The 24624-nt window shown below is 41.4% G+C and overlaps 1 protein-coding gene across 11 annotated transcripts in view; it reads right to left on the minus strand.

Moving 5' to 3' along the window:
• MTCL1 (microtubule crosslinking factor 1) overlaps positions 1–24624 on the minus strand; it is a 116946-nt gene that overhangs the window by 21350 nt on the left and 70972 nt on the right. For 8 of the 11 annotated variants that reach the window (XM_068396306.1, XM_068396301.1, XM_068396299.1 and 5 more), the window contains 4 exons: positions 17508–17600; positions 14420–14650; positions 12584–12772; positions 2304–2471 (listed from right to left, as the gene is read on the minus strand). In XM_068396306.1, the coding sequence (XP_068252407.1) occupies positions 2304–2471; positions 12584–12772; positions 14420–14650; positions 17508–17600 (681 nt within the window). The remainder of the gene's footprint in view (positions 1–2303; positions 2472–12583; positions 12773–14419; positions 14651–17507; positions 17601–24624) is intronic. The other 3 variants (XM_068396307.1, XM_068396300.1, XM_068396309.1) reach the window with 1 other exon arrangement.

Below are 24624 nucleotides of genomic sequence, written 5' to 3' on the forward strand. Positions count from 1 at the left end.
TTTTATTTTTAATGATATATGCAGTGCTAAGGCTCCAAAGCAGCAGGCAACAGTACATTGTCACCTCTGATATGCAGTGCTTTTGTATCAAAAGAGCTTTCTTCCCTTTTTTCTTTCTTTCCTATACAGAGAGTTGAAGCATCAAAATGCAAAACCATTGCCAGTGAATATTAATTAGAGTTGACTCTCTTGAGGAAAACACTCTTGTTAATTGACCTACTGCTTCACAAAAAAAGTGGAAAACAGCAGCAGTGAAGACAAGAGTGGAGACTAGAAAGGCTTTGATTCTCTGTGTGCTTGTCAGGGGGTTGGCAGCTCTATACAAAACCTACAGTGGGAGAGCTGTACAGCCCACTGCTTCATCAGTACCAATCAAAACAACAAAATGACATCATAAGAGGTCCTCCTACCCACACCAACCTGACAGACTTGGCTATTTAGTTAAAGCTGTTGTTATGCCACATGTTGGGCACAGGATAGCAAAAGATGTTAACGTGACTATATGTAATGCTGATATTTTACACATTGTTCACTAGCTCCTCCCATTTTGATCCTGAAATTGAATCTATAGTGAAAACACCTCATATTTTGAATCTTTAACATTAATTAAAGTTAAATTTATATTTATATTATTTCTATTTCAGGCTTATTATATTATTATTTTTATATTTAGTTTTTTAATTGCCTCCTTGTAATCGTGAGCACATACACCAGACCTCAGTGGGACACTTACATTGTTTGCCCTATCCTAACTGACATTCTAATGATTGATGTGTTATCTTTTTGCTGTTGCATTAGGGACCTGTTTTTACTGTGAAATACAAATGTTGTGGGGAATTGGCTAAGCAAGACAGTATTACGTCTTAAATATTGACCAGTTTCGTTCTTTTCATTTGCTTGAAAAAATGTAAAAAGTAACAGCCATGACTCAGTGAATACCGTATGTTATATATTATTACCATGGAGCAGTGGAGGTAGCAAAGAGCCTGATAAAGCCCCCAGAAGGAAGGGTGAAAATCTTTCCTCTCCCTGGGCAGGAGTGGCAGCACTGTCCTGGTGCCAAACTCCAGCCAAAGTGGCATCCCGGGAGTTCATCGCCCATGCAAAGGCAAAGCATGCAAGCTCTAAATTGGCAGTTTGTTGTCAGACTAACTTCCTCTAAGTTTTGTTCTTTGTTGCCATCTCAAGTTTAAGGTAAATCTGTCACCGAGGTTTCATTTTGGGAGGAGCGAAAATAGGAATTGATTTTGTTTCCGTTTTCGAGTGATCTGTTGTCTGGAAATGTGTGTGCACTAAGAAGCAGCTGAACTGAGAATCTGAATCCGTTGAGAGAAAACTCTGCTAAAATGAAAGCTTCTTACTTCATTCTGGGAAAGCAGCCTGCAGTACCCGGGCAGGAAAAGCAGCGCTCTCATCTCAGCTCTGTGCGTCAGAGTGAGTCCGACGTTCAGTAAATCCTCCTAAATGTACCACCCTCTCAGCAGTGAATATTTTTATTATATTTGTCTTCTGCAGAGAAGGTCTACAATTACAAATCTTTTTCTCAAGACCTAAATGTACTAAATTTCCCACCCTTCCCCTCTTCAATGCAGAAAATTAGAGCTTTTATGCCATCAGCTTTGGAAAGGAAACTTTGTGGGTTTTTTGCTGGTTTGTTTTCATATTGCTTCAGAAACAGTACATCTTCTGTGAACAGCTGTATGTGACACTGAAGCACCTGGCATCAGATTTTATACACATACTTCTAACGGTATCTCATGGTGGGTAGCTAGAACTCTCTCTTCAGTGGGGTACCATCCATCACTAACCAGTAGCTTTGAATAACTGGTTTAGTATTAACATATTGATCTATCACTTCAGTACTGTTAAATCACTCTTTTCTCTCCTATGCATCATATACCGCAGTTGTTATGTGCTAAGGCACAGTGACAAGGTAATTGTGAGCACGCCAACATCAAGACATCTTTCTCTCCTATAAATACCAATAAATACAGACACCCGCACATCTCATTACCACAGCTGATACATTACCAGCCAACTCTTCTGAGAAAATAAATCAAGAAGAGGTTCGGTTCCTTTGTCCTCACGTACATTACACAGTACCTACTACATGACCACTCATATTGGGACAACTGGAATCCAAGAGGCAACTCAAGAGGCAAAGCTGTGCTCAGGCTTCAGGGGGGCTTTCAGGCACCAGGGTAAAATGAATTAATATAGTCCCTTTCCTGGCTGTCATAGATTTCCTGTTTCATTAAGCACCTCAGCCATTCTTTGCTGGTGTTGGACACGGGGGACGTTACCTGTTCGAGGTGACACTTCAGTTCAGTCATTTCCACCTCCCAGGCTGCCTTGTGCAGGGCGTATTGCTGCTGGAGCCCCTGGCGCTCACGCTCCTCGTCCCGCAGCTCTGAGCGGAAGTCATCCAGCAAACTCTTCAGAGCATTCAGGAGCTTCCGATTTTCACTTGCCTGCCACAACAAAACAAAAGAAACACTGTCATTGGATGGCTTTAGCCTCCAGTTTCATTTTTAGGGGGAAAAATTCCTGCACATGCACTGCATGGAAGAGAAAGTGCCTTGGCTAACTTTTGCTTGAGAAAACAAAGAATAGCAATGCCTTCTCTGTCTACAGGCTGCCCAGGGAAGTGGTTGAGTCACCATCCCTGGAGGTATATAAAAGCCATGTAGATGTGGTGCTTAGGGACATGGTTTAGTGGTGGACTTGGCAGTGCTAGGTTTATGGCTGGACTCAATGATCTTAGGGGTCTTTTCCAACCTAAACGATTCTATGATTCTCTGATTCTATGATTCTACTTCTTGTCAGCTCTAGTCCTGAAGCACCCATGAAAGCCAAAGATACATAAGTCACACTGAAAAAGGCACTAAACATCTTTCTGCATTGAGGACATCTGTAATAACTTATTTTTTAACACTATGAACCAAAGCTAGAGTATCATTCCTGAGGTTTGTTGGGTAGATGGATGTCTCATAGATACAGTCATTGCTCAGCATCAAACCTCAAATATTTGTAAAGTACATATAAAGAAAAGGGATTAATTTTCAATGCTTTTGTATTATCAGATAAAATTACTTCAGAAAAAAAATGTGAGGTTTTGAGCTGAGTATCTTTGCTAAGATGTTTCCCTAGTCTGTACTTCATGTTTCTCCTCAGTCCCAGGCAGTTGCACACAGGTTAGCTTTGCAGCAGCACTCCGCTTGGTACCAACGGCATGAATGCCAGGTAGGCCACTTTCCCTCTTGCAGATAGGATCTAAGAGCAAACCCCCATCCACATCTTGTTGAGAATGTCATGGTCATACTGAAAATGTTGCCTGTGCTCTTGTGCTAGCCAGGAGCCAAGAGCGGAGTTAAATTAAAAGTCTAGCCCAGATCTTGGCAAGTACTGAAAGACAGCATGTATACTTATTCAAATCTCTAATTTTTTTCTTAGTTTTGGCATTTACTTTCTGCAAATTCCCTGAAGGCTTGCAAAACCTGTCATTTTTGCGTTAAATATTGAAAAACGTTTTTAAAATATTCCTTCTGGATTGGAAAAACAAAAGGTATCCCACTGTTTTTTGCAGTCATTGAATCAGAAAACAGAAATGTGTAACATGATTTATTTATCCAGAATTTAAATCAAATATTCCCAATGAGCCTCTCAAAGTCCAGGGAATAGCCAGAGATTGTATCTGACAAGTTATTCTGAATAGAAGAGACTTTTAAGAAAATTATACTTGATTAGCAAACACAGCATGAGCAGAAAAATGGAAAACCTTACTCAACAAACTCAGCATTTAATCACCTGGTTCTCATGAATGCGTTAGCTTCCTTGGGAAGGCCTAACTCGATTCAGAGAGAAAGACTAGCTGTCTCAATTCTTGCATGATAGTCTAATTATTTTTATTTTTTATTTATTTTCCCAAGTGGAGGCTTCCTATAATTCCTCTTATCTGGTGTTTCATTAAGTACCTACATGGGGACTTCTTTGTAGACAAGTCAAGTAAACAAATGTACGCAAAAATCTAAATAATTTTCATGTGCTTTTTTTTAGTGTCAATACATATAAAATTTTATTCAGACAACTAAGCTGATTTCCTACGCTCATCAGATTTTTGGCATTACTGAATCCACCTCACTCACTTTTGTAATCACTAATCAAACACACCACCATCCCTTTTTTCTTTAAAAAACAAACAAACAAATGTGGTCTACTTTTTCCAAGCCATTTGGTTCATCAGCAAAAATATGCTAGATGCAGGGAAATGACTGCAGGTGCTCATTGACTGACCTATAATCTGTTTGGGCTAATGAAATGTGATGGCATACAATATGGGGTTTTATAAGAAACATTCCCATAGAAGCAGAATTAATTCCATTAACATTTAATGCCAATTAGCAGTTTCTTACTATACAGCAGCAGTCTCCATCATGCATATAAGATCACCTACTTTTCAATACGTAATGAGATTTTAAGTTTCCACCATGAATTTTCATTCTGATACCCAATTAAGGCTAAATTCTCCAAACATCTCAAGCCCCTTGTGTAGTAATCAGAATAAGAGTTCTTTTGAAGATTTGCCTGGCTACGAGACTGGTGCTACAGGCAGGGCTTTGGGTTCTTTGATAATGCCTGGTTTTATAAGACACCAGGCATGACGGTAATACATGGGAAAGGTTTATGTCGCAGGGGCAAAAGGGTTCTGGGACAGGAATTAGCAGGGCTCATTCGGAGAGCTTTAAACTAGATTCGAAGGGGGATGGGGTGGTAGCTGGGCTTGCACCACTGGGGCAACGCTCTAGTGTTGAGGTAGACCAGGAGGCCTCCCATCCCTCTGGGGTGAAATCGGTGTGCTCAGCTCGCTCCCTGAAATGCCTGTACACCAATGCGCGCAGCATGGGGAATAAACAGGAGGAGCTGGAAATCCGTGTTCGGTCGGGGGGCTATGATCTAGTGGCAATTACAGAGACTTGCTGGGACGCCTCGCATGACTGGAATGTGGTCATGGATGGCTATGGCCTGTTCAGGAAAGACAGGCCCCTAAGGAGAGGTGGTGGAGTTGCTCTTTATGTGAGTGAACAGCTAGAATGTATTGAGTTCTGTCCAGGGGCGGATCAGGAGCGAGTTGAGAGTTTGTGGGTGCGAATTAAGGGGCAGGCTGGCAGGGGTGATACTGTTGTGGGTGTCTATTACAGGCCACCAGATCAGGATGAGGAGGGTGATGAGGCCTTCTACAGGCAGCTGAGAGCAGTCTCTCAATTACAGGGCCTGGTTGTTGTGGGGGATTTCAACTACCCTGATATTTGCTGGGAGGCCTACTCAGCCAGCCATCCTCAGTCCAGGAGGTTTCTCCAGTGCATTGATGATAACTTTCTGATGCAAATGGTGGATGAGCCAACTAGGAGAGGAGCGCTGCTGGATCTGATCCTTACTAACAATGAGGGTCTGGTTGAAGAGGTGAAGGTTGAGGGCAGCCTTGGTTGTAGCGACCGTGAGATGGTAGAGTTCAGGATCTCATGTGGCAGGAACAGAATAGCTAGCAGAATCACAACCCTGGACTTCAGGAGGGCCAACTTTGGCCTTTTCAAGCAATTGCTAGGGGAAATCCCATGGGACAGGGTACTAGAAGGTAAGGGGGCCCAAGATAGTTGGTTAGCATTCAAGAACTGCTTCTTCCGAGCTCAAGATCAGAGCATCCCAGCAGGTAGGAAGTCAAGGAAGGGTACCAGGAGACCTGCATGGTTAAACAGGGAACTGCTGGGCAAACTCAAGTGGAAGAAGAGGGTGTACAGATCATGGAAGGAGGGGCTGGCCACTTGGGAGGAATAGAAGTCTGTTGTCAGAGGATGTAGGGAGGCAACTAGGAAAGCTAAGGCCTCCTTGGAATTAAACCTTGCAAGAGAGGTCAAGGACAACAGAAAGGGCTTCTTCAAATACATTGCAGGTAAAGCCAACACTAGAGGCAATGTAGGCCCACTGATGAATGAGGTGGAGGCCCTGGAGACAGAGGATAAAAAGAAGGCGGAGTTACTGAATGCCTTCTTTGCCTCTGTCTATACTGCTGGAGGCTGTCCTGAGGAGCCCCGGACCCCTGCGGCGCCAGAAGAAGTCAGGATAGAGGAGGAATCTGTCTTGGTAGATGAGGGCTGGGTCAGGGACCAATTAAGCAATCTGGACATCCATAAATCCATGGGCCCTGATGGGATGCACCCGCGGGTGCTGAGGGAGCTGGCGGAAGTCATTGCTAGGCCACTCTCCATCATCTTTGCTAAGTCGTGGGCAACGGGAGAGGTGCCTGAGGACTGGAGGAAAGCGAATGTCACTCCAGTCTTCCAAAAGGGCAAGAAGGAGGACCCGGGTAACTATAGACCGGTCAGCCTCACCTCCATCCCCGGAAAGGTGATGGAACAACTTGTTCTTGGTGCTGTCTCTAGGCACATCAAGGATAGGGGGATCATTAGGGGCACTCAGCATGGCTTCACCAAGGGGAAGTCATGCTTAACCAACTTGATAGCCTTTTATGAGGACATAACCCGGTGGATAGATGATGGTAAAGCTGTGGATGTGGTCTATCTCGATTTCAGTAAAGCGTTTGACACGGTCTCCCACAGCATCCTCGCAGCTAAACTGGGGAAGTGTGGTCTGGATGATCGGGTAGTGAGGTGGATTGTGAACCGGCTGAAGGAAAGAAGCCAGAGAATGGTGGTCAATGGGACTGAGTCCAGTTGGAGGCCTGTGTCTAGCGGAGTCCCTCAAGGGTCAGTACTGGGACCAGTACTATTCAATATATTCATTAATGACTTGGATGAGGGAATAGAGTGCACTGTCAGCAAGTTCGCTGATGACACAAAACTGGGAGGAGTGGCTGACACACGGGAAGGCTGCGCAGCCATTCAGAGAGACCTGGACAGGCTGGAGAGTTGGGCGGGGAGAAATTTAATGAAATATAACAAGGGCAAGTGTAGAGTCCTGCATCTGGGCAAGAACAACCCCATGTATGAGTACAAGTTGGGGACGGACCTGTTGGAGACCAGCGTAGGGGAAAGGGACCTGGGGGTCCTAGTGGACAACAGGATGACCATGAGCCAGCAGTGTGCCCTTGTGGCCAAGAAGGCCAATGGCATCCTGGGGTATATTAGAAGGGGTGTGGTTAGCAGGTCAAGAGAGGTTCTCCTCCCCCTCTACTCTGCCCTGGTGAGGCCGCATCTGGAATATTGTGTCCAGTTCTGGGCCCCTCAGTTCAAGAAGGACAGGGAACTGCTAGAGAGAGTCCAGCGCAGAGCCACGAAGATGATTAAGGGAGTGGAACATCTCCCTTATGAGGAGAGGCTGAGGGAGCTGGGTCTCTTTAGCTTAAAGAGGAGACTGAGGGGTGACCTCGTTAATGTTTATAAATATGTCAAGGGCAAGTGTCATGAGGATGGAGCCAGGCTCTTCTCAGTGACATCCCTTGACAGGACAAGGGGCAATGGGTGCAAGCTGGAACACAGGAGGTTCCACATAAATATGAGGCAAAACTTCTTTATGGTGAGGGTGACCGAACACTGGAACAGGCTGCCCAGAGAGGTTGTGGAGTCTCCTTCTCTGGAGACATTCAAAACCCGCCTGGACGCGTTCCTGTGTGATATGGTCTAGGCAATCCTGCTCCGGCAGGGGGACTGGACTAGATGATCTTTCGAGGTCCCTTCCAATCCCTAACATTCTCTGATTCTGTGATTCTGTGATTTGTCCTTAATGTCACAATAGGAGCTGCTGGGTATTGAGTGCATCAAAATCTGGCCTCATCTTATTTGCAAATCCTGACCCTAAATGTCTATGAAGTGCTTTCATTCAAGGGTCACATTCTGTGTTTTCTGGTACGCTGCATGAATCTTTCTCTGGCCAAGTAATCTGAAGGCTTCACAAGGGAAATGAGACAGAAGAAAAATAAAACCAAATAACACTAAAGCAAGCTACATCCCTCGTTCCTGTGCATATATTTGATAGCTTTAGAGTCCTGTAAAATTAGGTTTGCAAAGAAGTGCTGGGCTAGTACAGAGAGGAGCCAAAAGAGCCCCACTGCAGGTTTGTAGCATACTGGGATGAGGGCGTGCCTTATTTCTAGAGGCATTACATCAATGTCGCTATTGTGAGACAAGTACCCCAGGTGTCCCCTGGGCTTGCTGGGTTTTTAATTAACTTGCCAATATAAATCCAATTTTGGTTACATAGTTCTCATTCCTGCAGAGAAGTTTCTTTTGCATGACTTTTTGTATTTACAGTCTGAAGCTGGAGAGGTCTGTGAGATTATTTTTCTGTGTTGCCGAACTGGACTGTTTTTGGAGAACAAAGTACTTTTGAGACAATGTGCTTTGAAATACAACATTTACATCTAGACATGCTTTAGATTGCTGCTGTTAAAATTGTCAAACAGCTTCTGCATAATAATAAGTCCCATAGATACATAACACGGATTGTTATCAGTCTTCCCCTGCCTCCCAGGGATGTTGTACAGGCAGAAGAAACGGGTCATGGCTGTGATTCCCTGGACAGTCTCCCATGCAAGGAGCTGGATCTTTAGTACTTTACCAGTTACCAAAATTTAGAGCATGGAGGAATCTGACTGTTTCAGAACTGATCTAAGACAAGAGAATTACAAAAGCAGTTTAAAGCCTTCACGGCTCGGGATTTAGAGGTAAAGGGAACAGTAGTTGATAATCAGTGAAAACTTAACATAGTAAACCTCAATTAGATTCCAGGACTTTGGAGTCTGTACTATGTAGAGTCAATCCCAGAGATGGGAGCCTCCAGCTTTAGAAAAGTTTGGAACTAGAGCAGTTTTTGAAGCTTGTTTCTGCTTTTAATCATGGTTCTCTTTTTCTCTGAAAATTTCACTTAAGAATTTAGCCACAGTCTGGTATTACAAGCACTTTACTAGAACAGTCAATTAAAAACACAAGGTCAGGAACCTAAACAGCAAACGAGAACTGTGTGTTTTCTCTGTGTACTCACAAATCCAGGCAAAAGTGAAGCTGGATTTTGGTGCAAATAATTTTAGTATATTTAGTTCTTAATTACTATTCCTTTGGGCTTTTCTCTTAGCTAAGCTTTGAAAGCAAATATTGTATGAGCAAAAAAAGAACTAATTGGGGATTTTCTTGACCCCCTCCAGCAACAACATGAGTGTATTGTTTTTTAAGGCTTTTTCCATTGGACCACAGATGTGTAAACTCTTTTCATCTTACTCCCCTGATCTTACACCATCCAACAGGCATCTCACCCTTTCTGCTCAACTGAACCAAAGCTCTTGCTTTTTCCACAGGCTGTTCTACCTGATCTCTTACTACACATATAGAAACACTTGACTTATAGCAAGCCCTCCTGTACTGTGCCACCAGCCCAGCTTCCCTGCTTATCTCCTGCCCATAAGCAGACATCCCACGTGGCTCTTGAGCCTTGCCAGTTCCTTGACCGACCCTTTCTACAGTGTGTCCCAGCTACCAGCCAAGGGACAACGCCATGATGAGAAAGATGAATTGGCCCTTCTCAGAAGCCCCATCTACTCTTCCTCTCATCAACTAACCGTTTTCTCCACTTTCCCCTCTTCTATGCCTTCATCCCTCCACATACAGGCCACATAAAAATCCCAGACAAGGAGATGTGTACTTTCCACTGAGTCAAGTACCTCAAATCATAATAATACAAAATAAGAGGCTGATTGTTGAAATTAAGGCTGCAGGATTTATCATTTTTAACAAAACAATTCCACTTTCCAGGCAGGGTGAGAAAGTCACCAGCAAAGAGCGCAGGCTGAAAATATAAGCCATTAAATATTAACGTTAAATGTTAAAAATAAACATGGGTTACTTCAAGTTACCATAAGCTCTTTATTTTTTCTGAGCTAGTTATCTCAGCCACTCCTAGACTATTGCAAAGTTTCCTTCCTAATGTGATACAAGTGCTGATGCATTTAATCTCGGATCTTTTCAGGCAGAACCAGCAATTTATGGATCTCCTGGGCAAGTGCAAACCTTGGAGACTTCCAGCTTCACCAGCTTCTGCAGGAAACTGCAGAAGACCCCCAAAACTCTATTTTTCAGTGCAGCCTGACTAGTCAGTGGTATACTGGGAGGTGAGCACTGCTGAGATCCACTGTTTCACGAAGGATGTGCTCTGGGTCTGCTGATGGTCTCGGAGATTTAAAGCTGGGACAACACAGGCAAAGTGGTTTCTTGCTCCAGTTTTGTTTAGCTAATGTGTTTTGGGATGATATATGAATTAAGTGGAGCAGATATGTTTATGGGTGAAAGTCTGCAATGTGTGCAGAGCAAGGACCATGGTCTGTGAGGTTGGTGAGCACGGCAAAGGTCCTGCATGCAGAAGGTTTGCAGGGCCAAGCCATCCACCAAAAAGTGAGATGGACAATTCAGGGCAACTGATACTAAGGGATGTGAGGGCAGAGCCTGGCTCTGGCAGAGCCTCAAGGGCACAGGAGGTGTGCAGGCAGCTACTCCACTGTCACGGTCCTCCAGAAGACACTTCTGATGCCCTGAATCTGTGACAGCAACAGAATTAACCTACATTAAGGCTTCCTACTTCCGTGACAGAGAATAATCACAATCCTTTCTTGACATTGACAAATACAAGTCCCATAGCACTGAGAACACTTTTTACATGCCTGTCAATAAACACAGTGCTTGTTAGAAGATTCACTAGTGTGAGCAGGCAAAACAAGTAATGGTTAAAATGAGAAATATTTAGCAAACTCACTCACTCTTGCAGTGTTGAAATAACACTTTTTTCCTTGTTGGAAGGCAAGAAACCTATTTTACCTTCACAAGTCCATTTGGATATCATGCAATATTCAATATCAAGAGGGGTACTGAGATGTGGTCTGTTCCTATGGGTCATTTCTTTAAGCAAGATCAGCTGCAACTGCTGCACTAGAACATTATGAAACACACATAAAAATTAATTATAAGCAATTGTACTTCCCATTTCTGCCACTTTAATTGAGATTAATGCCCAAGCAATGATTACTTCAAAGAGGATATAATTTATTTGAACATTCTCGGTCATTTTAAGAGATCTATATGGAAAGTTAGTACATGACAGAGTTTGTACTGACATAGTATGTTGGTTTATATTTATTTTACTCATTTTAGATTAAATCAGTCTACAGATGGAATGCAGTTAAATGATGTGCTCAGGAGCATGTCTTCCATGGCCTTCTTCAGCCTCTGCCAGAGAAGAGTTTGCTGACAGGACGACAGTGATGGGTCTGGGTGACTGGAAAGGTATGTCCTTGAAATCAGTAATGTCTGACCTCCCCCAGGATCAGTAACACTAGAACCTTTACAAATGTCAAACTGCACAAGTGAATACTACCTTGGTAGCACACTTCACAGAAAATAATAGCTAGAGGAGGGAGTCGTCAGCTAGCATTATAAAAAAGGAAAGCAAAAGAGTATATGAACTTAAAGCAGAATATGAAGTAGCACAAAGACCACAGATCTCTACTATTTTTTATTCAAACAGAAATTCTAACTGAAGTTACATCTTGAACTAGAGAGGTAGGTTGCAAGACAGACTGTGCATCTCCCAGCACTAGCCTAATCTTATTATAGGATAGAGACTTACTGTTGCCTGCTGTATATCTATTAGACCATATAGATGATAATTAAACAGGTTGTACGTAGCCATGAGAGTCTGAGGAATTCAAGGCAAGGAACTGAAATGCAAAGACACACACCATCCCCAGATCCTGCAGAGAGTCCAGCAAAGTAATGTGGTCATAGAGAGTACATACTTGTCTGAGAGCTCTCGTTGTGGAGCAGGCTCCCAAGTCAAGGGCCCAGATAGAGACGGAGTGTAAGGCATAAAGCTTCAAGAACTTTTTCACTGAATTTGTGTTTTACACAGTATTCTTGCTCCTTTCTACTTATGATTGCAAATAATTCCATGTAACAGGATGCTCTCATCTGAATGTTTTGCATTTTAAAAATATAATAATTATCGTTAGGACTGCTGGTATATTAAATGCACAAAGCAAAAAGCTAGGATATATGGCAGTGCTCTGACATACACAGGCACGGCATAGGATACATCAGGGAGAAGTCAGCATGATTTGCTTTTAGGCATTTAAAAACAAGCCCAGTGACAGGAAGGAACTTTGGCATTGTTTTCCCATCATCTCTAAGGGAAACATTAAATATGTGTGCTAGTTTCTTAAATTATTTAGAGGAAATAAAATCACCTCTTCTTCCTAAAAGCTTGACAGTAGAATACAATAGATGTGCTCAGGCAAGAGGAGCATGTAAATTCTGCAAACCATCACATACTGATAGATGTTTCTGGGCAAAGAGCCACAGGAGGAAATAGGATTTTTCACTGATAGCATCTGCCAACAAGAGAACAGTAATCACATGGCTCCTGATTAAATATAAATATAATGGATGAAATTCACTGTAATTGGTGTGTAACTGGAAGTATTTTTACAGTATGATTTTAGGTGATTTAACACAGCAGCAGAAGAAAATTAACTCCTTTGGAAAATCCTCAGTTTCCATTCCCAGGGCATGATACACAAATTGTACAGTACCTGCTGCTGCTGCTGCAGTAATTCTGCAGTCTGCAGTTGTGGTCCATGATCAGTGCTCTCCGTGGTGGGACGCTGAGAGAAATCTGTCAGTGCAAACACGACATCCTCTTCCTCCTCTTCTCGCTCTGCATCATCCGCCTTCTGCTCAGACTGAATGCCAAAGTCTGGGAGGGCCTCAGAGTGATCTATCTAAAATGCAAGAGATGAGACACATCAACACTCTTTTGCCATTTACCTTGGAGGGCAGAAATCTATTGAAGGGCTAAGGGAAGGGACTATCTTCCCCTGCATCTCTGAGGTCAGATATATTGACTTCTACTCTGTAGGCTACAGGAAATGATCTTTGGGTGATATATGACATGTTGCATATGTGAATACAACACTATGGATGGATGGATATAATCCATCACACAATAATGAAAGACTATACAAGACACTGGTGTATTGTCTGCTGAAGATACGGAGATCAGGAATTATCCAAATCTAGCACTTTATTTCTCTCTAGTGCGTTAGCAAAACACATGACTCTAATAATGACCGGAGGTGGATTGATGGTAAATTAACCAGTCAAAAAATCCAAACAGTGAAAAAATGAAAGCTCTTTTGATATTAGAAGATAAGCTAGTTCACATAGAAGCAAATTAGTACTGCTGAAGTGAAGTATAGAATCATAGAATCATTTTGGTTGAAAAAGACCTTTAAGATCATCAAGTCCAACCATTACAAGCAAATTATTTCCAAATAGCTACTCATCTCTTGTTTCTGACTCATATTACCACAGCAGATGAAGGTAAAGATGTTCATCCACACTTTATCTAAGAATACAAAACATTAGAGTATTCAACTTAAGCATACTCCTACCGGACCTGAAAGGTTACTTGTACTGCCAAATGCAGCAAACACTGAAAAACACTAGGCACATAAGTATCAGAAATACTGAGAAAAATTACTTAGTTGCCTTTGTAAATGGTTTCAGAATTGCATGAACCTGCAAAATAAATCTATTATTCTCAAGAATTTTGGATAAAATGTCAGAATGGGCAAACACATTTTTCTACTTATTTTTTTCTTTAGGTAAGATTTCCAAAGCAAATGCTAATTCTGGATGTGCAACTCAACTCAATTTAGCAGCACCTTTCTTCACAGTGCCTGCTGGCTGGCAATCACGTCCCTGCTGAGATGTGTCAGCTTGGGGATTCCAGGTTGTTATGTACTTCTGAAACTCCTGATCTTAATTTAGTTGCTTCTTGGAAAATCACCATGATGACTACTGGCGTACTGCTGCTGACGGTGATAGACGTGTGTATGGAGAAGAGGAACAAACAAGAATGATTCACTGTAAGTTCCCACAAGAAGCTGTATAATTCTCCTGCCAACATGAAAACAGAGCTTCCCTCCATCTGTATTGCTGAAGGCTTTGTAAGGAACACACTGTGCACACGATGAGAAAAATGACAGCTCTCAACACATCTAAATAGATTTGACTCCATCAGCTCGCTAATGTATTTTTCTTTCCAAAAATTATTCAGGAGTCATATCTTTGAGATCTAATTAGATTTTCATTTACTATGAGAGAATTTTTCAAGACCAGATGTTTGTACAAGTTAAGGGTTTAGATTTAAACATGGGTGATCTCTAACATGTCATGCAGAATATACTTTAGCACAAGCCAACTTACAAAAAAGGCCTCAAGTTTAATTTGAATCCCCTTTAAATCTATGTGTAATTACGAAGTTGCTGATGACACATCATATTTACAGTCTACACTTAAAGAAGGGACACCCCAGTACCCCCACCGCTTGCAATTTCATTGGGTTAGTAAGGTGGGAGAGTTACCTCTAATATGTCCTCCCCTTCCTCCTCCATTCGCTTGCCTTGCCGCCAATGTTTCAGCAGCCACTTCAGTTTGACATACAGGAGAAAGGTGTCCTGCTTGAAATGCCTGAGTTCTTGCTGCAGCAGACTTTTCTCCTGACTCCAGGTCTTCTCTTCCAGTTTGTTCTGCAAAGTCAAGCTCTGCACTTCCAAGTCTTTTCTCCGCAGGGTCTGCATATGCTCCTCCTCCAGCTTTAATGGAATGACAGACACCATGTCAATGGGATAGTGTTCTGGGCGGTCTCCAGGACTTGTACTTTGTTGGGTGAGACAAACTGAAATCTCTAATTTTCACCAGTAGCGAGTACCTATTGAGTTTGGCTCAATAAGTTCCTCAGCAGTTATGACTGTTGAGGAAATTAGAGGACAGCAGCTGAGAAGCTTAGATAACCATATCCAAGTAGCCTGCTGTGGAAGTGGACAGCTTGTTTAGTTTAAAGATGCATAACACCTTTGCTGCTGCTTAAACTTTTTATACCACCCAAGTTTTCCTCCCTCTTCTGGTTGTACCCCGCAGTATGTTCCCAGCACAGCCACCACCCCACACTGCTGCACGTATCACACCTGCTAAATGCATTTGCAGTCATTCCTACAAGGTGGGACCACAGCTGTCCTTCAGACAACCTGGAATACTATCCTTGCCTCTTCCCTCCACAGTCACAGACTCATCCTTTCCTCTGTGGCTATATCTCCCTCTCCTTCTGGAAGGGCAACGCTTCCCAAGGAACCACATCTAGTATCTCAGATACAACTACTGGTCTCTCACTTCTCACAGTTCATACTTGGCAGCATCTGAATGACTCACAGTAAAGAGTTTCTCATTCTGATATGACCAAATCGGGGACACACACAGGAACTGAAGAGACAGCAATAGACTGCAACTCGGCATTCACCATGTTTTTCAGTTTCAGTACTAGAAGCACCAAGAAAAGCTCATTCTTTGGAGCACACATATAATTACATCTGTTTCAACACAAGGCCACTTGAAACATTATTCTTTAAACGTAGCTTCTCCCTCAATATGTCAAAATCAAACCATGGCATGACCTGCGCCCAATAGCACATGTACAAGTTAGTTGTACAGCATCTCATATTCTACGTGGATGGGATTGTGTTTCCACTTAAACCAAGCTGTGGTTCACATTGATCAAGAAAAGGCTGATGGAAAATGAGCACAGAGCCACTGCTTACAGATACCAGTTTCTACTATTTTCCATTTTGCAGAACAACAGCTTCTCCCTTTGCTGACCAGCTCCATAGATGAAATCTATGAAAGCCACAGGACACTAATGACCACAACGATCTAAACTGTAAGAACATACCCTGCAACAAGCAACATTCACACAAGAATGAAGAATACTTCAGAGATTCTTCTTCAGGAGCATGGAGCCCCTAGCAATTCGTACCGGTATGAAATATATGCTTGATTTTCATGGCAACATTCAGATGCTTCTGACACAGGCCACCGGCCCATACTAGGTGGTTTACTAAGGACTTTCCTGCCCTTTAAATCATGTGCTCTGGCATAATGCAAATTTTCAGCATCTATGCCACTATGCCCTAAAAAGTTCCTAATCAAATTAAAATTATTTACAGTAGTTGCTAGCTTAAATGGGTTTAAAATACAGTTTAAAAGTAGTCTGGAACAAAATCAGCTATAATGGCCCAAAAACCATACAGGCAACTCCTAATAACACTCATGGAGATTGTACACTGCTAGCACACATCAATTTGATGTCATTAAACATTGCCAAAAATGAAATAGTAAGAAAGTGAGTTCTTCTAAATTTAATTTTTACAGGACGAAACAAATAGATTTGGTGTTGTTGCAGGTTCTTCCACCAAATGAAGTTATGGTTAAATACAGCAAAGATCTGAGTCATTTCCACCAGAAATCCTGGAAAGATGATAAAAAAGGAACAATATCAACAGGATGGACATAATCTGGAAAAAATGAAGAATCCAGAAGATGCTTTTATTCTTCTGTTTCTACTGGCTGTCAACATGAATAGCTAGCTTTGATTTTGCTGCATCTTTCATTGTTTTTACAAGCTATTATGATCTAAGTCCCCGTGGTCACAAATTCTTGCAGAAGACCCTGGTGGAGGTAGCTTCATAGAGTATTATGCTTTTTCAATGGATAGCTATTGCAAAAGAAAAGAACTTTAAGAGGCAGGCATAGCTTCCAAAAAGTTTTCATGGCCAAGGCAACTAGGAAGGAAATCAATTTACTGGTTGCCTTCAAAAGCCTCCATGAGAAAGCTCCTATGGAGATCAACTGGAAATTAAAGCTACTTATGAAAAAATGGAGAGATATCACTTGGGCATAATGAGATTAGCTGGCACAAGGAAAAATGCTTTACAGTATGCAACAATTATGCTGAATTTAGTCTACGAAGTAAATTTAAAAAGAAAACTTCAGTTAAGAGCCAAACAGCCTGCAAAAATTAGCAACAGATTTTTTTCACTCTAGGAGCTAGAGATCACAAAACGATTGACTAATATGTTCCAGCCTTCAAAAGAGCAGGGGAGCCCATGTAACAAAATATGATTTATTCACCAGTTATGAATAAGAGGGTTGGAAGCATGGGGGACTGGGAAATACAAAAAAAGTCCAGATTTGTGTCTCAGTTATGAGCACGTAACAACTCCTCCGACTTCAGAGAAGTGTTCGGTTTTCTTTGGGCCAGGAGAGGTCAGAATAAGGCACAGAGCCAAACTGCGCTCCCAGAGATCAAACGCACCCTTCCCTAGCTCATAGAGAGCTGAAGGGGCTGATATAATTCGCCATGCAGTATTTCACGTCTCTACCTCGACTTCCCCCACACAGAGGAGGACAAAACTTCTCTCCACCAAGCAGAGAAGCCAGGTTCAAAGTGGCAAAATAGGCTTGAGTTTACATTTCCCCAACTTCCAGATTCTCCATTTACTCAGATGAGATAAAACAGGCACAGCCGTGAGGACACAAGTTCCCATGATCCTGACAAACAAGGTCCATGCCACACGTTATGGTCATGCGCCTCTCCCAGCAGGCAGGTTTCGTATTTACCTGGATGATCCTTTCTGTAAACTTTTCTTGCTCCTCTCGGTGAAGTTTCGTCTCCTGCTCAAGCTGAGCCTGAAGCTCCTGTATCGATACATTCTGTACAGGTAAAACATGGGAATCCCTGAGCTGATCAGCAGGACAAAGGGATAGGTTTAGCAGAAAACATGTCTCCATGGTATAAAAAAAATGGAAAAAAGAAAAGAACTGTAGGACAGACATCTGCACAACTCACGGTTATCAATAGTTAAAACCAAAGCACAGGGTGCAAATAAACAGCAGTGACCTAAATATGTGTGAGAATTTCCTATGTGTCTGCTTCTGAAAACTAAAGCTGCGATGTTGATGTTACGTGTTGGATATTCTCTTCAGGCCTCTGCTCTGGGATTGCACCTGAGTGGCTGAGACAGCGCACCATCAATGATGTTTGCCAGATTAGCTGCTATTCAGAATATTCCATATTTGGTGGTGTATTCCTCTATAATAATCAATGCTATAAAATCTTAACATCTCTGCAGAAGATGCATCTAATGCACATATATTGAACTTTATTATTTATTCATTTGCAACACTTCTCATTTGGCAGTTAATGGGATAGCATTTATTAAACCAGCTAAGCATATAAGGTCCCTTTCTTCAGATACAGGACAGCTCTCTGCACAAGTCGACTTCATTCTGTGATTTCTACTCAAAATAATTATTCCACAAACGTCACAGTGATAAGCTGTGTGAGCTTGAGATCTGACCAAAATGCTTAAGTATCTCACCTTTCAGGTCCAACACTACTTTAATCTTAATACTTTCAATGTTATGTTCTCATTAAATTTGGCATCCTATCCGCTTTACTTCTAAAAGTTACTTAATTCAAAAATAAAGACCCAAGAAAGCAGTCACAGACCTCATTATTTATACTATGTTAATTAATCTTGCAGCACTTATATTCCTGATCAGAACTTTCTATGTCCTTCATTTTGTATCTCTCACATTGGAGCTAAAACTGATTTGTCTGTACAAAGGCGATGCTTGGCCAGATGCCATCCTCTTTGAATGTGTGACCACAGAAAACACTACGGCACCAAACTACTTCCCAGAGTAAAGGCGCATTTAAAGAAAGGTGCTTCAGGCTTCAAAGCAGAATCCCAAATTCTCTGCCGGCCGATGTCCAGCGCACTCCAACCTCAGCAGCTGCAAGGATGTGCAAGTAAGCTGCAGGTTGTGGGACCACTTTTGGGGGCTGCATTGCCATTTCCCTTCCAGCATCAGCCCTGGCACCCGTCTCCTCTCCCCAGGCACTCCTCCCGCTTCCAGAGAGCAAAACCAGCTGCTGCTGCTGTTCATAACCACTTTTGGTTATTCAGAAAGTATTTGCCACTGGAACAGATGCTCCTCTCCTCCTTTAGGGAAAGAGGAGATAAGACAGATGGAAGTATCTCATAAACGACCTGCAGGACCATACTCCACTGAACATCAAAAATCACCCTATATATATACTTTCCAGGCCCTGTCAGTTCTTTCTTTACTTGATTCATAGAACCATAGAATCACGGAATGGTTTGGGTTGGAAAGGACTTTAAAGATCATCTAGTTCCAACCCCCCTGCCATGGGCAGGGACACCTTTTCGCTAGACCAGGTTGCTCAAGGCCCCATCCAACCTGGCCTTAAACACTTCCAGGGAGGGGGCATCCACAGCTGTTCTGGGCAACCTGTTCCAGTGTCTCACCACCCTCACAGGAAAGAATTTCTTCCTAATATCTAATCTAAATCTATCCTCTTTCAGTTATTGACTTGTGCACGTCTGTTTTGTACCTGAGGAAGAGTTATTTCCAGCCCTCTGAAATGTACACATAAAGTGACCAAGAGCACATTATCTGCCTTATCGATTTCATCTTACACCTCAACATGTCCACAGACATTTTGTATTGCACAAGGCCAAAATTCAGTCTCACAAATAATTTGGAAAGAATTGCTTGCAATGGGATTTGCCAGTTTGGCACAATTGTTTGTAACTCATGAGATGGTTACGCGCAGGTGTATCAGTTTATATTTCTCATCCAATAAAGGAAAACTTACTTTTAACAGAAATGTCTGCATTCTTTTATTCCGATCTGGTTTCTTTAGGAAAATGTTAAATAAGAACCAATGTACCTAGTTAATTCAGGTGTACTTTAATTATTTAAAAAGATCTTATGTGCCTCCAGAAATGGGAACAGTATGATCCATGTAAAAATGCATACATTGTTAATTTAAAATATACAGGAAGCATAACTGATCATAATATGACTCTCCTTACAGTCATACAATTACACATTTAGATAGTTAGAAATATTATTGGTCTTGGGATTCCTGAAACTGGAAGCTGAATCAGAGCAGTAAAAGTTACCAGGAAGGTAAGGTCTGAATTTTTCACTATTCATTTCACACTTGTGTTTTCCAGTGAACAATGACTTGCTAAAAGATCATTTCTTCTAGTTTAGACTAGTATTAATGGAATAACATAGTTATGTATATACTGACAACACATTATGCCTGCAAAATTAGGGCAAGAATATGATAAACTCATGCAATTTTTTGATACACATGCAGCCCATGCAAAGCCAAGTTTCAGGAAACTTGGGCGCTGGGATTATGTGATAACTGTTGGAATTACTAGGAAGAGATTAAATACATCATAAAGGCAGATAGACTACTACATGCACACTAGACAGTGCAAATCTCTTTTACAATTGCTTTGCCTCTTTTAGGATGATAGATTTTTGTAAGCAGCAAAGTAAACGTGTTGAAAAGCAGTTAATGCATGAACGCAGAGCTGCACACCTTTTGCCTTCCAGTGCAACCTGAGGACTCTTCACAGTTCATAATTTTGTATAAGGTCATTTCTACCAGAAGCAGTGGGATTAGTACTGCTCAAATTAAGGGAGATAAGGCTGCTTAAGCACCTAATAGATTGCTGCTAAACATTTGGATCATGAATGAAGAAGGTGTAGAAATGTATCATGTGATATTTGTATATGTAGTTCAGGTACCTGGCATTGTATTGACGGACATCTATGTTTATATGTGGATATCAGGCCCCTATCATGTAATCAGCAGGGTGTAGTCTGTGGCACAACTGTGGTTTTGTTTTGGAAAACAACACTGCTACAAAATGGACACAAAAGTTGATAACCCGTTAACTTCCATTCTTTGTCTCCTTTTTTCTCATCAACGAACATGTTACATGAGGAACGGAAAACACTCTGAATTTGATGGCCACCACACAACCTACCGACACCACAGAAACAGACACAAACTCACAACAAGACATGCAAACACACTATAATGGGAACGACAAGCTAGTGCTACTCCATCAGAGCACCACAGAAGCAGCTGCGCTTCATCCGCAGCTCAACACCAACTGACAATTTCCCATGAATCCCAATTATTGCATTTCCAGATTCACTTCTACTCCCACCCTCTTGGATAGGCAGTGCCAAATCCTTCTGCTGAGTCCTTTTCTCTCACCTGTTACCACTCCAGAACAAGCTAATCCATGCTGATGTCTTTACCTCAAGAAGATGTTCAGACAAAAGTCATCCACACTTTGGAAGCTTCACCACCACTCCCTCATTGCACCAACCCCTTTCTGCCCCTCTCAGAGTGCTGAAGGCTTCTCAGGTTGCACAATCCCACATTTCTGCCATGACTTGTTTTTACAATATTGCCATGCACCATGAGGTACCTCTGGGTTTTACTTGTCTGTTTTCTCCATTTTACCATAGCTAATTGCAATCTCAATTTCCCTGCAAACTTAGTTGGTTTATATGCAACAACTGTGAACATCAAATTTCATGGAATCTTTCCTTTTAGCCTTTTTTTTTTCCAGAAGGGATGGAGCAAAATAAGGCCTGAGGAAGCAGGGTAGAAAGATGCTCTCCAGCATTTGTGTGCAATTCCAGGAAGCCAAAAGATGGACATTTTATGCTGCTCACCTAATGCTATGTTATAATGCATTGATATTTATACCTTACATTTGACCACGCAGTCTGAAAACTGCTACTTTTTCACATGTGATAGCTGACCATTGCATGCATACAATCAACCAGACCAGATTGTACTGGCACTTCCAGTGCCTTTTGTATTACTTTTTACATGCAATACACATCTAACTGAATTCTCAGAAGCTGTTTCTGAAGATGTACTCTTCTCCTCACTCCTTAAAAATAAATGACATATATTCCATTTGCTAGTGTACAATAGGCAGTTGTGTGGTTATTTATCTGTGCTTATATGGAGAGTCTCTGATTTTGGGAAAACACAGAACACTTTGCTCCGAGTCTTTAAAAATCCATCTCATTGTATGGATAGTACACACAGTCTCACCCACTTCAGTTAGGACTGGGATATCCAGATTTACATCATAAAGGGTCTTTTAAGCCATTATATTGTCAACCTTTACAGAATCTTGCATAGCAAGAAAGAATACAATTCATCAAAGTAAATCATTCTTGCTGCCCCTAATCTTTGTGGGAAGGAATACTGTCAGCACCAGTTTGTCTTTCTTCTTCCCACAACGTTGCATTGAAGGAATAGTGGACACTAAGAAATACAACTTTCTATGTGGTCCTCATTTGTTGTGGGTTTTTTATGTTTTGTTTTGTTTTGTTTTGTTTTTTTTTCCCAGAAGAAAGAAAAGTCACAATGTATAAAACATTCACTGTTTCCTTTCTGGGAAAACAAAATCTTAAATCAGGGCAGGAGAAAAGGATGTGTAAATTTTCAGCACATGGCTGGGAGCTGCTGCAAAAGCCATCCAGCTGAAAAGCTCTCACGTGGAATTATGAAAATTGCACAGAAGGAGCACAGACACTCCAAAACCAGCTAAAAATAGAACATTCGAAATATAGACCAAAATTCTTCTTGTATGTCCAAAATGGATCCATACAGAAGTTTTGATTCAAAGCAGGTGGTAAAGTGACTTACTGAACTTGCACATCGCTGTATCTGGTTGGTCCACACTTAACCCAGGTATTAAAGTAATAGAGATGTTTTATATTTCTTATGGGCATGATAAGTAAGGAAAATGGATAAACAGATTAAGAATGGCCTAGAAGAAATTATTCTTCAGTGTGAGCTCTTCCTACTTTATTACTAGACCTTTTTAAGACATGCTCTCACCTTCTCTAACCTATCTGCTTTTATTTTAATTCTCTGGTGACAACTTGTTCATTTTAAGTGAATTTACTTCAGTGGTTCTTTTTCCATAACCTGGAGTGTCAGAGATTTTGTGGCATTTTTCTGCACAGAAACAAATGTGTAAGTCTTTAAAAGCCGTGTATGAAAATAAACCAAATCTGAAATGCAAAGATGAGTGCTCTTGCCTTTGGTGATATATACTTACACAGGTAAGGGCAGAACTGATACCCTCTGAAAGAACAAACACAGCTAGGAGATACAGCTCCATTTTAGAGCACCAGGTATCAAATACTGCAACAAACTATATCTGATCATTTGAAAGAGTGAAATTTCTCTTCTCCAGAATCTCTTCTTGTTTCTGAATAAATAGGATGAGACTGCTTAAGGAAGCTGCCTTTTGTTTATGGATATTCCATTGGTAGAAAGGGTAAAATTCACCAGATGAAAAATTATTTACTATTTTTCCCACTGGTTCCCATTTGTTGCCATAGTGATCCCTTGATTTGTGCCGGGCGTTTGCTCCATGAAGCATTGTGTTACCTTTTTTAGTTCCTCTGTGTCTGTTAGTCAGAGCAATTCTCACTTGTTCACTCACTTTTTGTTTGGATGGTAAAGAATGATTTCCCCCTCCCACCATACCCCGGGTCTGCTAAAATCGTGAATAATGGATTGAACATCCACCCCAACGGGCTCCAGCCTCCTGCAACAGCAGCTGAAGGGCTTGTTTCCATGAGAAAAAAAGCCCTGCTCTTAAGACAATTTCAAGATATAATTTCCCTTGGTCTGTGACCCTAACCCACTTCTTTAACATGCAAATACATTCTAATAATACTGTTGCACTAACAACTGCAGTGCAAAACCCAAACAAAGGCAGATGTTTACAGTTAGGCTACAGGGTAGTTTCAAGCACAAGTCAGTCTGCATTCGTTGTATTTAATCAAACAATTAGGCTCCCACGATGCTCATTTTTAAAAATAGGAGAAATGGCTAAATGGAAGTTGCTCAGCATTGCTTGGGAAAATTTTCATTTAAAATTCAGCTTGCAAAAAAATGAATTTCGAAAAATGGGCTTGCTTGCTTAAAAAGAAAACATTTGCCTTGCTGAAGTGAAATGTGTTCTTCTCGTGCTGAAAGTCCATACATAGTAATAAGATCATCTATCAATGTTATCCACTGGCCAGTGCGTATATTTTCACTTCATAAGTTAAAGCAGAAAAATGGCTTACGTGTAGCCATCTCTGCTGTGGGCTCTGAAAGCTTTGAGTCTCCATCTGAAATTTCTGTGGTAATAAAAAAAGCCCCTTTGGTATTTGAATAATATTTTTTCCTGCACATTCATCTGGCACAAAAAAAAAAAATGGTAGTATTTGCAAGTGCAGTGTATGAAATTAAAAAAGAAAAGACTAAAAATGATACCTCCAAATTATTTGGAGGAATCTTCTGCTTCACTTTGATTTAACTATTACAGATTGTAAGATTTCAATTGTCTGTCCACCCACTGAAAAGTTTCGGCACAAAGCAGTGCAATATTCTTTGTTACTTAAGTAAACTTGACTGAAGCAAACACCTTGGCCTTCAACATTTTCTCAGGTTGGGCCATCTGAGCCCCAGTCTTGCTCATCTTTTGAGCACATCTGGACCTCAGCTGGATATTCTCTGCCTTTGATTATAGTTACTGGCTTGTTCCTTGTCAAGCGTTCATGTGAAAACTATCCATCCTCTGTTTAAACACAGTTTGCTGTACACATTTTATATACCATCTCATCCTGAGAGAGTTAAAAAACATGTTGTGCCAAAATTACCCAAATCCCTAACCTTAAGAGGGCTCACATACACAAGAGTTAACAATGAGGCTGATCTAAGGTAAAGGAATTAATAAAGATGACAGAATTTAAATGGAAGTATTGTAAACATTTGCTGTGGTCTTTTTCTGAGCTAACCTACCATAAC

This window comes from Nyctibius grandis, chromosome 3 (assembly GCF_013368605.1).
Source record: "Nyctibius grandis isolate bNycGra1 chromosome 3, bNycGra1.pri, whole genome shotgun sequence".
Lineage (NCBI taxonomy): Eukaryota > Metazoa > Chordata > Aves > Nyctibiiformes > Nyctibiidae > Nyctibius > Nyctibius grandis.